The 12,288-nt window shown below is 43.3% G+C and overlaps 2 protein-coding genes across 3 annotated transcripts; both read left to right on the top strand.

The window, feature by feature from the left end:
- Positions 1 to 1,339: 1,339 nt before the first annotated feature.
- Positions 1,340 to 7,165, top strand: LOC133926572 (uncharacterized). 2 transcript variants are annotated; one of them, XM_062372577.1, is made up of 11 exons: positions 1,343 to 1,514; positions 1,759 to 1,820; positions 3,133 to 3,266; positions 3,487 to 3,545; positions 5,167 to 5,190; positions 5,463 to 5,545; positions 5,655 to 5,719; positions 5,912 to 5,961; positions 6,102 to 6,203; positions 6,296 to 6,355; positions 6,801 to 7,165. In XM_062372577.1, exons 1-11 carry the CDS (start codon positions 1,512 to 1,514, stop codon positions 6,909 to 6,911), a joined length of 753 nt encoding a protein of 250 aa, XP_062228561.1. In that variant the 5' UTR covers positions 1,343 to 1,511; the 3' UTR covers positions 6,912 to 7,165. The 2 variants fall into 2 exon arrangements, with proteins under 2 accessions (XP_062228562.1, XP_062228561.1); XM_062372578.1 differs by lacking the exon at positions 5,167 to 5,190 and having other exon boundaries at positions 1,340 to 1,514.
- A 2,496-nt stretch (positions 7,166 to 9,661) lies between these two features.
- Positions 9,662 to 11,536, top strand: LOC133926573 (RING-H2 finger protein ATL46-like). The gene has a single exon (XM_062372579.1). The coding sequence runs from the start codon at positions 10,051 to 10,053 to the stop codon at positions 11,254 to 11,256; it is 1,206 nt and encodes a 401-aa protein (XP_062228563.1). The 5' UTR covers positions 9,662 to 10,050; the 3' UTR covers positions 11,257 to 11,536.
- Positions 11,537 to 12,288: the final 752 nt, after the last annotated feature.

Here is a 12,288-nt window from a genome sequence, read left to right on the forward strand (position 1 = left end):
AAACCATGTTGCAATCTTAACCTCACAAATTACCTTCACTGAGGTGTATTTTCACATTCTCGTAAAGTCTATTTCCACTCAGTCTCAAATAACTTAGGCAACATAACCTTGAACGACAAACCCCGCTCTAATGTGCTAATTCCAAACATATCATACAACATCCCTATCACTTGACTACGATACATTTCATCCGGGTTATTCAGAGTAACAGCCAAACTCCGAAAAATTACTTAAATCTACCCCACTGTCGTATTGGTGAACATACCCTTCACCATAATACACACTAAAAACCACTCCTCCCGACATCCTGATGCAAAATCATATTGTTGTCTATTAATTCCTTGACATTCTAAATTTTATTGCTACTAATATTGTTAAAATTATTCCTAAAACAACATTTAATTATTACTAACATATAATTACTCCAAAATCATGCTACACTTCTACCAACATCGCGCTGACATTCTAAGAATTATTGTTAATATTTCGTAGAAAATTATTCCTAAACCACGCAACACTTTACCTATAGCACGCTTCAATTCAAATATTTATTGGTACTATATTTGCTAAAATTTATCCTCATTCGAAACTAATGCACAAATGTCTAAAATATTTTGTAAACCATGCTACATATTTAACTACAACTATATTAATTTCTAAAATTTCTAAACTATTCTTAATTTTATAAAATGTTCTAAACTAATTTCTAAAATTTCAAATATACTCTAAATTTCTTAGAATATTTCTAACTAGTTTCTAAAATTTCTACAAACATAAATAACAAAAAAAATTACCTCTCCTTTCTTCTTCTTCCTTTGCCCTCCTCCTCCTTCTCTCCCTCTCAGCTCCTTCTTCCTTCCCCGATCGATGGTGGCGCAGCGCTGGCGCACAGCTGCGCGGGCCACCAGTGAGGTGCGCCATGGGGCCGCGTGCGGTGCCTAGGCGCAACACTACGGCGCTGGGTGAGGGCAGTGCAATGCGACGCGTGGCCACGTCGGCCACACGCCCAAAGCCTTAAAAACATCATGTTGCCATACCATATAGCGATAAGCCTGTCACCATACGGTATAACGATAAGGAACCTATCGCAACTACCATCGCATTTATTGTCATGACCCATAACATATCATTATGTCAGTTGACGATTAATACCTGCCATATGGTATAGTGATATATTCTTAATTGGCAACATGACGATAGTACGCCATTCTTCCTATTTTATAAAATTACCTATTATTTTTGCAATTTCCTAATAACCTAGACCACCTGCCGCCGGGCGGGAGGGCGTTTCGGTCTTTCTGCTCCTAGGTCGGGCCGGGTCGTCGTTTGCGTACACACGCCACGCTGGATGAGTCAGCACTCAGCAAGCTGTGGGGAGGAAGAATAAAGGAAGCGAGCCGACTGCCGAGCCAGGCGAGGCGAGAGAGCGCAAGAGCTCAAGCTTCGCCGCGAAACCTCAGGCCAAACACCCCCTTCGCCTCCCCAGCGTCATCCCCGCGACCCGATCCAAGATGGTTAATCTCTACCACCCGTCTCTGTTCTGCTTGTACTTTCTCCCCCGATTGCCCCCTTTTTTTTTTTTGAGATTTTTTTGGTGTTTGGATCGGCTTATGCGGGAGAATTGCTCCCGTCTATGTTCTTTCCACGGTTCAATTCGTGGGTTAACTGGTCTAATACAATGTGTGAACTGTTGGAATCTGATTGTTTTCACAGAAAAAAAGATGTTGATTTTGTGTTATTTGTGAGTGCACTGTGCAGTATAAGCTGGGGAGAGGAAGCCGGGACAAGGTGCAGCAGTTCATGACCATAACCGGAGCCAGGTGCGGTTGTTTAACTACTTTTGAAGTGGCCCTAGGGAATGGAATTTTTGTGGCTGCGTGAATGGTAGCTGGTAGCTTAGTTACTTTTACAACATCTTAGGTTGGTGAATGTTTAAGTGTTGCTTTGCATATGTTTCAGGCCAGCCGAAAATTAACTGAAATTGCGCATCATAATGTGTGGCATGTAATAAAACTAGCTAACCATATGTACGTTGCAACAAAAACACAAACATCAGACACCGTAACATTAAGCACAAACTCAAGGTACATAGATATGGATGCGCTATGGAAGCACTGCTGAACGAGTACGTCAGGAGCGATGCCGTAGTTTGATTTTAGATGGGATCCGAAAAAGGAGGAGATTATTTGTTAATTTCCCTCCTAATTTCTTCAATTATTTTTATTAGTACAACGGGTCCCATATCCGTAGCTGGTAACGAGGCAGGAAGACTAGAGGATGAGGGTGGATGAGAAAAGTGGGTAAATTATTCAAATTTTAGGGGTTTTTATTAGATATGAGGAGAGTAGAGGGAAGAAGTGACGTGGGAACCAAATCATGTTTCATAGAGTAGAGATTGCTGTGAATCCATGTGTGGCATCATAATTGAAATTGGTAACTAGCTCTTGTTCGGTCATCCACCATGTGTCAAGTACTATTTGTGAATCTGCCTTGTGTATGGTTTACTATTTAAAATATGAAATTATATAGGTACACTAGTATATCAGTAAATCAAATACCTAATACATTCTTTTCATGGATATAATCTGGAAAATTAAGCAGTCATCATTTGACAATAATTGCTGTTGCTGCAAAATTGACCAATTGATCAAAGGAAGAGTCATATAGGTGGTGATTTAGTCAAATTATTTATACCTTTTTGACACCAACCAATTAAGAGGCCTTATAACCATGACCCATTTATCTGCATAACTGTCCCTTTTACTTGGCTGGACATATTAATTTGATCTTCTTGCAATAAGCCAATAACCAGAGAGGGGTAGGCACCTGGTCCTTGTATGTGGCATATATTAGGCTTTACAGCCTAGTTTTAGAGCACGGCATAATATAATGTTGAATTATGTTCTTCTTGAAGTTGGTAAGTTGTATCACATCTCTCGTGCATATATACTTCTGTACAAATCTCACTAGCTTTAAGGTGCAACTTTCAAATGTGCTGGCATCTTGTTTTCACGAATAATCTTTATTTTTGTGTTATAGCCTCGACTATTCTGGTTGTTCTACAATTTTTGAGTTCTTTCGTTTGCTTGCTTTACGAGTTCTTTTAGTAAGCTTTTTTGTTATCTGATGTAGTGAGAAGGTTGCCCTTCAGGCACTGAAAGCTAGTGATTGGCACTTGGAAGGAGCTTTTGACTTTTTCTATAGCCAACCACAGGTTTCTGTAGCCAATTCTCGGCATCATGAAGCTATGTACAACAAATACAAAGGTGGTTAACTAACGCTTGAGTTATAATTTCCTTAGCTTGTCAGCTTGTAAATGACACCATTTTAATTTTCCATATGTTATTAATATCATCTTGTCCTATGGAAACAATGTTCTCTTGGTTGTTGCTTTTTTTTTTTTTTACAATTTCATGCTGTATCTTGTTGATATGATCATTGTGATGCTTTTTTACATATGTAATATTATCTTGTTTTTGCTGTCAGAACCTGATGCTGATATGATCATGGTGGAGGGAGTATCTCAACTTTGCAATGATCTGCTGGTAAGGAGCAGTTATTTTTGTCATCAAATATCCATTCAGTATTTGCTCACTTGATTTCCATTCGTAGGCATGTATAGTGCATGCTCCACCTGATTGCAAATATAAATCGTTTTGGACTTTTATATGGCATGTGATGTAGCATTTTGGCCACTAATTGCTATCATAAGAGTTCTTACAAATTGTACAAGAAGGCGCACTTTATATACTCGGTTTTGGTCCTACTAAGTGCTACTAGGCATGAGGGAGCAGATGTTAGTCTCGGTGGAGAGGTCGTTCCCAAGAAGGATACATTTCAATATTTGGAATCGATGCTACAAATGGATGGTGATATCGATGAATATGTTAGTCATAGAATCAAAACCGGATGGATGAAATGGCGCCAAGCTCCTGGCATCCTCTGTGACAAGAGGGTGCCACAAAAACTTAAAGGTAAGTTCTATAAGACGGCAATTCGACCCGTGATGTTGTATGATACTGAATGTTGGCCAACTAAAATGTGACATGTCCAACAGTTAAGTGTAGCAGAGATGCGTATGTTGCGATAGATTTGTGGTCATACAAGAAAGGATCGGATCCGAAATAATGATATATATAATAGGGTAGGGGTAGCACTAACTGAAGAAAAATTTGTCCAACATCGGTTGAGATGGTTTGGACATATCCAACGGAGGCCTTCAGAGTCACTTGTGTATAGTGGGATACTGAGGCGCGCTGATAATGTGAAGAGGGATAGGGGTCGACCAAACCTAACATGGGAGGAGTCTATAAAGTGAGACTTGAAGAAATGAAATATCCCCTAAAAACTATCCACAGATAGAAGTGCGTGGAAGTTAGCAATTCACGTGCCAGAACCATAACTTTATGCATCAATCTCCTTGTACCGTTATTAGTTTTATTTTTTTACTATTACTAGTACCTTTATTATCACTACATCATCTTTTTAGTTAGATCTTGTGGGTTTCATCTCTAGCCTACCCTAACTTGTTTGGGATAAAAGCTGTTGTGGTTGTATATTGTGGGACAGCAACATTTTCATTTGGCCAATCTAGATTCTTTTCTTATACGTTGATGGTCAGTCTCAAGAATTTTTTATTAGCATGGACTCCAAGCGACTTATATTTGCAATCCAAGAAAGTTCTTGTTCAGCAATTTACCATACATTTTCTTATATATTGGACAGTGACTTTCCTTGTTATTATTAGATGCAGCTATTATGTTTTTGTCAACCATTATGGTTTATCTCAATGTTGAAGAAGAGATAGATCTTGTTGACATAGTATTGTTTCCTTTGACATTGGGGGCAGGTTTTAGCAAATTTAGCTTAGCTCTGTAGTTTGTATGTATCAGCCTATTGGGTTATCGCTGTGCTTGTCTCTACCGAATAATCTGGACTTGGTTGTGACTTGTGAGTTATGAGTTTACAACTGCCATTTATCATTGCATGTGTTAGAGCATCTACGTCTCATGACGTGAGGGTTTTGAAAACATAAAGTGCGCTTATATTTATGACTTACCATTTACTGTCTCAGGGTATGCATTTTGCTAAGTATCTTAGAGTGAGTATCAGTGGTACCAACTTTCTTTATATTCCTAATGCACATATATCATGTTCATTTTTCAGGTGGATCCTCAGGATATTGTTATGGTATGCGCTTAGCTTCTTCTGGACTGACCTGTTATTTTACGAAAAATTTGATTGTGAATTAGTTCTGTGGCATTTGCTCCCTCAGCCGCAACCTTTGAAGTTAATCTCAGTTCTATTTAATGTTTGATATTATATATATGCACACACACCCACGCACGCACGCAGAGAATACCATATTTGCAGTGATATGCTTATTATATTTGTTTAATTCAACACTGCCACCTTTGGATCATTATTGTTCATAGTCATATTATACTGTGTGCTATTAACAGCTTGTCATATCATGGCACATGAAAGCCGCCACAATGTGTGAATTTACTCACCAGGAATTCATTGCTGGGTTGCAGTCAATTGGGTGAGTGGCATATGCAATCGTCATACTGCTATATGAGATTGCTTAAAAGTTAAGACCCTGAATTGTTCATGCATATAGTTTCATTATAAGATCTAGTTGCTTTTTGCAGTGTAGATTCAGTTGAGAAGTTCCGTGAAAAATTACCATCATTACGAGCTGAGCTAAAAGATGACCGTAAGTTCCTTTCCTGCAAAACTTGATACCACTCTGCTTTAGAGTTTAGACTTAGCTACTTGTTAATTTAGAATCTATGTCTCCAATATAAAGAAGTTCGTAGCAAAGGGATTTTTTAGAATAGATGTGTACTGTGATATGATTTCTTTTTTTTCCGTTTCCAACCTGTGTGTTTACTTTTACCTCATCCAGATAAGTTCTGTGAGATATACAACTTTGCATTCGCTTGGGCAAGGGAAAAGGTCAGTCTTAACTGCAGAATATTGATTCCAGTATTTACAAGGGATATTCGTATTTGTTGGCAACTCTTTCTTCATACATAAAATAGTATCATGATGTTCTTCTGCTATTTTTTTGCTAACATATTCCCTTGATTTGACAGGGTCAAAAATCTCTCTCACTGGAGACTGCTATTGGAATGTGGCAGTTGCTATTTGCTGAAAGGCTGTGGCCCCTTGTCGATCAGTGGTGTCAATTTTTACAGGTATGACTCAAATGCAGTTCCATCTAATTTCATGCTCAAAGTTAATGGTGTGGGATGTTGCTATGGTTCATTTTGAGCGCTTCAAATTTCAGGTCAGGCATAATAAAACCATCTCTAGAGACACGTGGGCCCAGCTGTTGGAATTTGTAAAGGTACCTATGTCCATTTCACCTCCCTTTCCTTGTAAATGAAAGCCCAGTTTTAAGTAAAAAAATACTTGCACACCCAGCGTGAATGCATCTATAGTGTGTTCTAGGTGGTTAGTTTATGATGCCACAATCTGCCACCTACATTTGATTGAGGTAATTTAGGGATATTCCATCAGATTGAGATGGATTAGCTGATGTGCCTCGGTTGTGGTTGGTAGCTAGTAGCCAGTGTTGCAATCTGCCAGCTTCAAGGATTGCAGTGATTTCTGCATCTGAGGTCTAGCTGGTAAAGCCAAGCTGTGAGCACCTAAATCTGTGCGGAAGCAACATGCACTCTTGTTCCTAGTCAGAGCGTTTCGGTTTAAACTCGAGGATTCCTGCCAAGACTTTCTTGTAGAAGAGCTTGTTACTATAGCTTTCCTGACTTAATTTTTGTTTATTGATGCAGACGGTGGATCCACAGTTATCCAACTACGACGAGGATGGTGCTTGGCCCTACCTTATAGACGAATTCGTGGAATACTTGACCGAGAATGGATTCGTCCAGCGTAAAAGGTGAACGACAGGGAGGATTCTTGCTTCTCCAAATAATGATTGGGCTGTGCAAACATGATCCATCGTGTTATGCTCGGGGTTGGATGTTGGCATTCCTGTTAAATCTATTTGCCGAACCGTCGGCATATCATTGCATGATGAGCAGATGAGCATAATTTATCTTGGGATGTGGTGGCTGTGATCGTGAATTTATGAAAACTGCAATTGTGACTCTGGTTAACTATATGATGAACTTCGCCTGTCTTCCTGCCTGCATCATTTCCATCTTGTATCCTGCTTTCTCTGGTCTCACGTGCTGCAACACTCCACATTTTGTTGAGGTATCTGCTTACTGCCGAATGGGCGGTGCATTGTTGGTTGCAACACTCCACATTTTGTTCAGGAGCCAGTTCCTGCTTTTGTTGGTTCTCATGGGTTGTGCCGTGAGCAACCTTTTTCATGGTCTGTTTCGAAAGGTGGTTTTGGGATCTAAACCCCTAGGATTTAGACCAATCCCAAAAATTCTAAAACCAATCCTTCTCTTCCAGACAGATCACTAAATCCTAAAAATCCCTAGACTAATCCTTCTCTTCGTAGGTACATGTTCCTGCAGCTCGGATGAGTATAGTTATTTATATGGCGACGTCCTCCAGGGATTGTAGTTCAATTGGTCCAAGCACCATCCTGTCCTAGACCTGTAAGCCCACACCGGTGTAGAGTAGATGTACACCTGCGGCTCAAGCGAACCGCCCTACCTGACTTTGGGTAAAGATAGAAGGGACAAGGTCCAAGGTCCTAGGTAACCAGGACGTGATATGTTGTAACAAGCCTAAAGCAAGTCAGTGGTAACAAAGCAACAAAGGCTGAAAAAGAAGTTGTCCGGCTTTAAAAGCTACAAAAATGGGAACCGAAACAATGAGACTTGACCGGAAAGTGTTCTTGCCTCTATCATTAGCTCTGCTAATATTGGCATTTTCGGGGCCATAGAATGGAAGCAGTTTCTCTGGGCAATAATAAGATTATGTACGAGAGATGGAAGAGCTGTCTCAGGCTTGGTAGGGGCGTAGGAACCGATAGCGCTAACACGTATCCTTTTTTATTTATTGGTTCTACACAAGGTGTAGACAGACTATGAGTGTTATTGTTTTTACCCTTTTCAACGAAGCAGTGACAGTGTTCTGCAACGTTGATTTGGTGATCACGATTCATTAGTTCTATAAGAATTTTGAAGGATTTCTAACATGAGGTCCAATCAAATGAAAAAATTATTCATGTGTTTTTCCTACTTACCATCCAATAATGAGTGCAAAAAGAAATATATTGCCATGATATAGACACTTCAATGCACTTTTTTGCGAATAGATACTCCAATGCATCGATCATGGGACACAAGGGCGGACCTAACATTATAGGATTTTTATTGGTTTAGTGGACTGTAAGTATTTTTTTAATGTAGCTTCAGCGTTACTATAGCTAACAGGCCCTTGCTCAATTTCTAGATTGGATCCGTCCCCGATGGGACAACACATGTGGTTCGACATAAGTATATGATTTAGCTAAGTCAACACTAACTAAAGCGGCATCCTACGTCAGAAACTCTGTTGCATGCTCACACCATTTACTTTTGTTAAACCTTGCTTCGACTCAACTTATATGCTAATGCTGTCTAAATTGGTCGTGTCTACTCGGCCAACCTGAGACACGGTACTGTAGGCATGACCCGAGACATGCCACGACCCGAGCCAAGCTGGATCGGGCCAACACAGCACGAAGCCATAGGATGTACCTAGATCGAGAGAGCGGCATGGTGGGTCGGCACAACATAGGCACGGCACGGCCGGACACGATCTCATCGTGTCTCATACCACGTCGTGCCATGTTCACTAGACACGATCGGTCCATCATGCCATGCCATGCCATGTCGGCAAGAATCGACTTCAGGAAGACCCAAACACGATTCTTAGCACGTCGTGCCATATCGGCTCAGGCACGGCCTTGCTCCATATCGTCTGACAATACTTACATATTTATTTTTTATCATCTCACACTTATATCTCTCATACTCACACATGTTCCATATTGCCTGGTAATGCTTACATATTTATCTCTTATCATCTCACACTTATGTCTCTCATACTCACATATCTCTATTAGTGTTTCACACTTTGTATCAGAGAGATTAGATTATAAGCACGGGAAATGGTCATGTAAATTGTGTCGTGCCCTTTTTTGCTGTGGCAGCACGTTGACTGTGCCAAGATCTTAGACACGGTACGGCCTTTGTATTCGTGGCATGCCGACCCGATCCAAAATATTTTGTATCATGCCGTGCGTTGGATCGTACCAAAACTCGTGTCTTGAATGATTTACAAATGGTACGGCTCTACTCTCCATCGTCTCTTTCTTTCCTCCCCTCACAGGCGCCAGCGCATTTGGTCGCTTCTCACTCCTTTTATTGGCCGCCCATCACCCTCCCAAAAATCTAACGTGTCTGTGAAGGTCATTTTCCACGATTCCTCTAACTCCACCCACCATTCACCGGCAAACATGTAGTTTGTGCTCTCGCGGCTCCACCACTCGTAATAGACCTACCTGCCCGCTGTCCCACAGCGGCCATTACAGGGTCGTAGTGAAGAGCCCCCAAACCCCGTCAGCCGGCCGGTCACAGACACGACACGAAGGGGCCCGTGCCACTGCCCTCGCGGCCTCGCACCCCGCGGCCGCGCGACCTGTGAATCCAAACAAACGAGCGCCGCGGCCGAGAGCGACGCGCACACGCACCCCGCAAACACGCCCAAATCCAAAAGCTCACTCGGCTGCCGTCGCTTTCGCCGTCCCAGCTCGTGCGCTCGCACCACTCCCCGCTCCCCACCCGGCTCGCAAGTCGCAACAGCGAGCGACCCCCCGCAGTCCCCCCTCCCTTCTCCGCGGCTTCGCTCCCCCGTCTGCCCCATCCGAAATCTCCTGTCCCGAGGGTTTCAGGTTTCTTGGTCCCTAGCGCCTTGTCCGCTTGCTGGGCCGCGTCGGAGCCCGCCGCTTTTAGGTGCGACTTCCCTGCATCTTTTCCAGCCAGGGATCGCTGGTTTCTTTCAAAGATCGCATCTTTGGCCTGCGGGATCCGATGAGATGCGGGGGCGGTCTCGCAATCCGAGTTCGTAGCAGGCATGGCTGAAGTGGCGGCCTCTTCGTCCGGATCCTTCGCCCCGCGCCACCTCTATGGCGCCGGCATCGTCAGGGACGCGCTCCCTTACGGTGGCCTCGCCACCCCGCCGCCGCCGCCGCCGGTGCAAGGTTCGGGTCGGGGAGGAGGGAAGATTAGCCCCGCGGTGCTGTTCATCATCGTGATTCTCGCTGTGGTGTTCTTCATCTCCGGCCTGCTCCACCTCCTGGTGCGGCTGCTCATGAAGAAGCAGCAGCGCCGCGGCCAAGGGGGTTCGGCGGCTGCGTCGGCGTCGGCGCGGGGGGCGGGAGGGGAGGCGGGGGCGGACGCGGCGCTGCAGCGGCAGCTGCAACAGCTGTTCCACCTCCACGACTCTGGGCTGGACCAGGCGTTCATCGACGCGCTGCCCGTGTTCGCTTACCGGGAGATCGTCGTGGGCTGCTGCGGCGACGGCGACAAGGAGCCGTTTGACTGCGCGGTGTGCCTGTGCGAGTTCGACGCCGAGGACCGGCTCCGGCTGCTGCCGCTGTGCGGGCACGCGTTCCACCTCAATTGCATCGACACGTGGCTGCTCTCCAACTCGACGTGCCCGCTCTGCCGCGGGGTGCTCTTCGTCCCAGGGCTCATGGCCGAGGACAACCCGATGTTCGATTTCGAGGAGAGGCTGGAGGAAGGGCGGCTGTCCGAAGAGTGTGATGACGGGTTTGAATTGCCTGGGCAGAAGGCTTCAGGGGTGGCACAGACGCCAGTGGCTGAGAAGAGAGTGTTCCCTGTGAGGCTCGGGAAGTTCAAGAATGTCGGGACCCAGGGTGCTGTGGAAGGTGGCAACGCCAATGCTAGTGTGTTGACTAGGGATCAAGGGGAGAGTTGCAGCAGTAGCTTGGATGGAAGGAGATGCTTTTCCATGGGCACCTATCAGTATGTTCTTGGCACTTCTGAGCTCCGGGTAGCTCTCCAGCCTGGCCAGATTAGAAATGGTGCTGGTGGTGTGATGAGAGGAATGCCTTCTGGGTTAAGTTCGATCAATGCCGACATTATGGAAGGGAAGAAGATTTGCGCACGGAACAAAGGGGAGAGTTTCTCCGTGTCGAAGATTTGGCAGTGGTCTAATCTGAAGGGCAAGCTACCTGCTGGGTCGGATGATTGTTCGGATGCAGGGAGCCTTCCATGGATGAAGAAAGGAGGCGCTGGGGATACATCAAACATTTGACTCTGTACTAGTGTACTTTGATAGTAGCTAATGTTTTCTTTTGTTAGTGTTGCTCACTTAATTTCTTACCTCTAGTATTTTTCTTGTCTAATTTCATATGCTGATTTTGAATGCGTGAATCTCATTGGGGGCATAACTTTTGGTAGTCATACCAGCTTAGTCAGTTGCACTATGTATATTGTGATGACTTAGGATGATGTGATATCTGGTCTGCCTTTTATTTTGTATTGGTCTGTTGCTACCGTTTATATTTCTGCAATTTCCCTTATTTGATTGATCAGAGTATAGCTGACATTGACCTGTACCTTCTCCATCCGTTAACAGAACGTGTGTGTTTTTTTAAAAAAAAAAAATCGGATTATGGTACACATTAAAATACTATTTGTGTTCCGAATTATGGAAAAACAAATGTTACTATTATGTGCAACAAGTACTTATCAAAGTTAACAGTTCAAGCACTAGTAGAAGGAATTGACTTCTTTAAAATTATTTTTGGCCCCTGGCATTGTAGTTCTGTTTTCTCATACTTGGCTGCAAATATATCATGTTCCCATGGAAATGCCTTTTGGCAGCTAAAAAATTCTTCAAGCACTGAAGTCAAGGTTCTGTATTCACCTTAATTTTCCTCTGAATAGAATGCCTTTTGCCCTTTATGATAGTAGAGGAAGTTTCAGATATCGCACAATTTTTTCTTGTGTTCTCCCTACACATTTTTGGCTATAGATGCTCTAGTTAAGCTACTGTTGCATACTTAGTGGTCCTGATCTCCTGTATATTTTGCGTGTATTGACAAGTGTATTTTGACTCTTAAGCAGAACAACAGCCAATGGTCTTGTATTGTTTAGCTTTGTAAATTGAGGTTAAGGTAGAAACTTCATAAAATTTGAATCCATGCTAATAGGCGATAGATTCATGATATTCCCCTCTTCATCCTTCTGATGAGCACAGTGATTGACATGTACAGGAAATTCTAATGATTGAGCCTGCATCCTCAGAGTAAGCATATTTCTTTTGCTTTTAGCCCGTCAGTCA

The sequence above is a fragment of the Phragmites australis genome, chromosome 8 (genome assembly GCF_958298935.1).
Source record: "Phragmites australis chromosome 8, lpPhrAust1.1, whole genome shotgun sequence".
Classification (NCBI taxonomy): Eukaryota; Viridiplantae; Streptophyta; class Magnoliopsida; order Poales; family Poaceae; genus Phragmites; species Phragmites australis.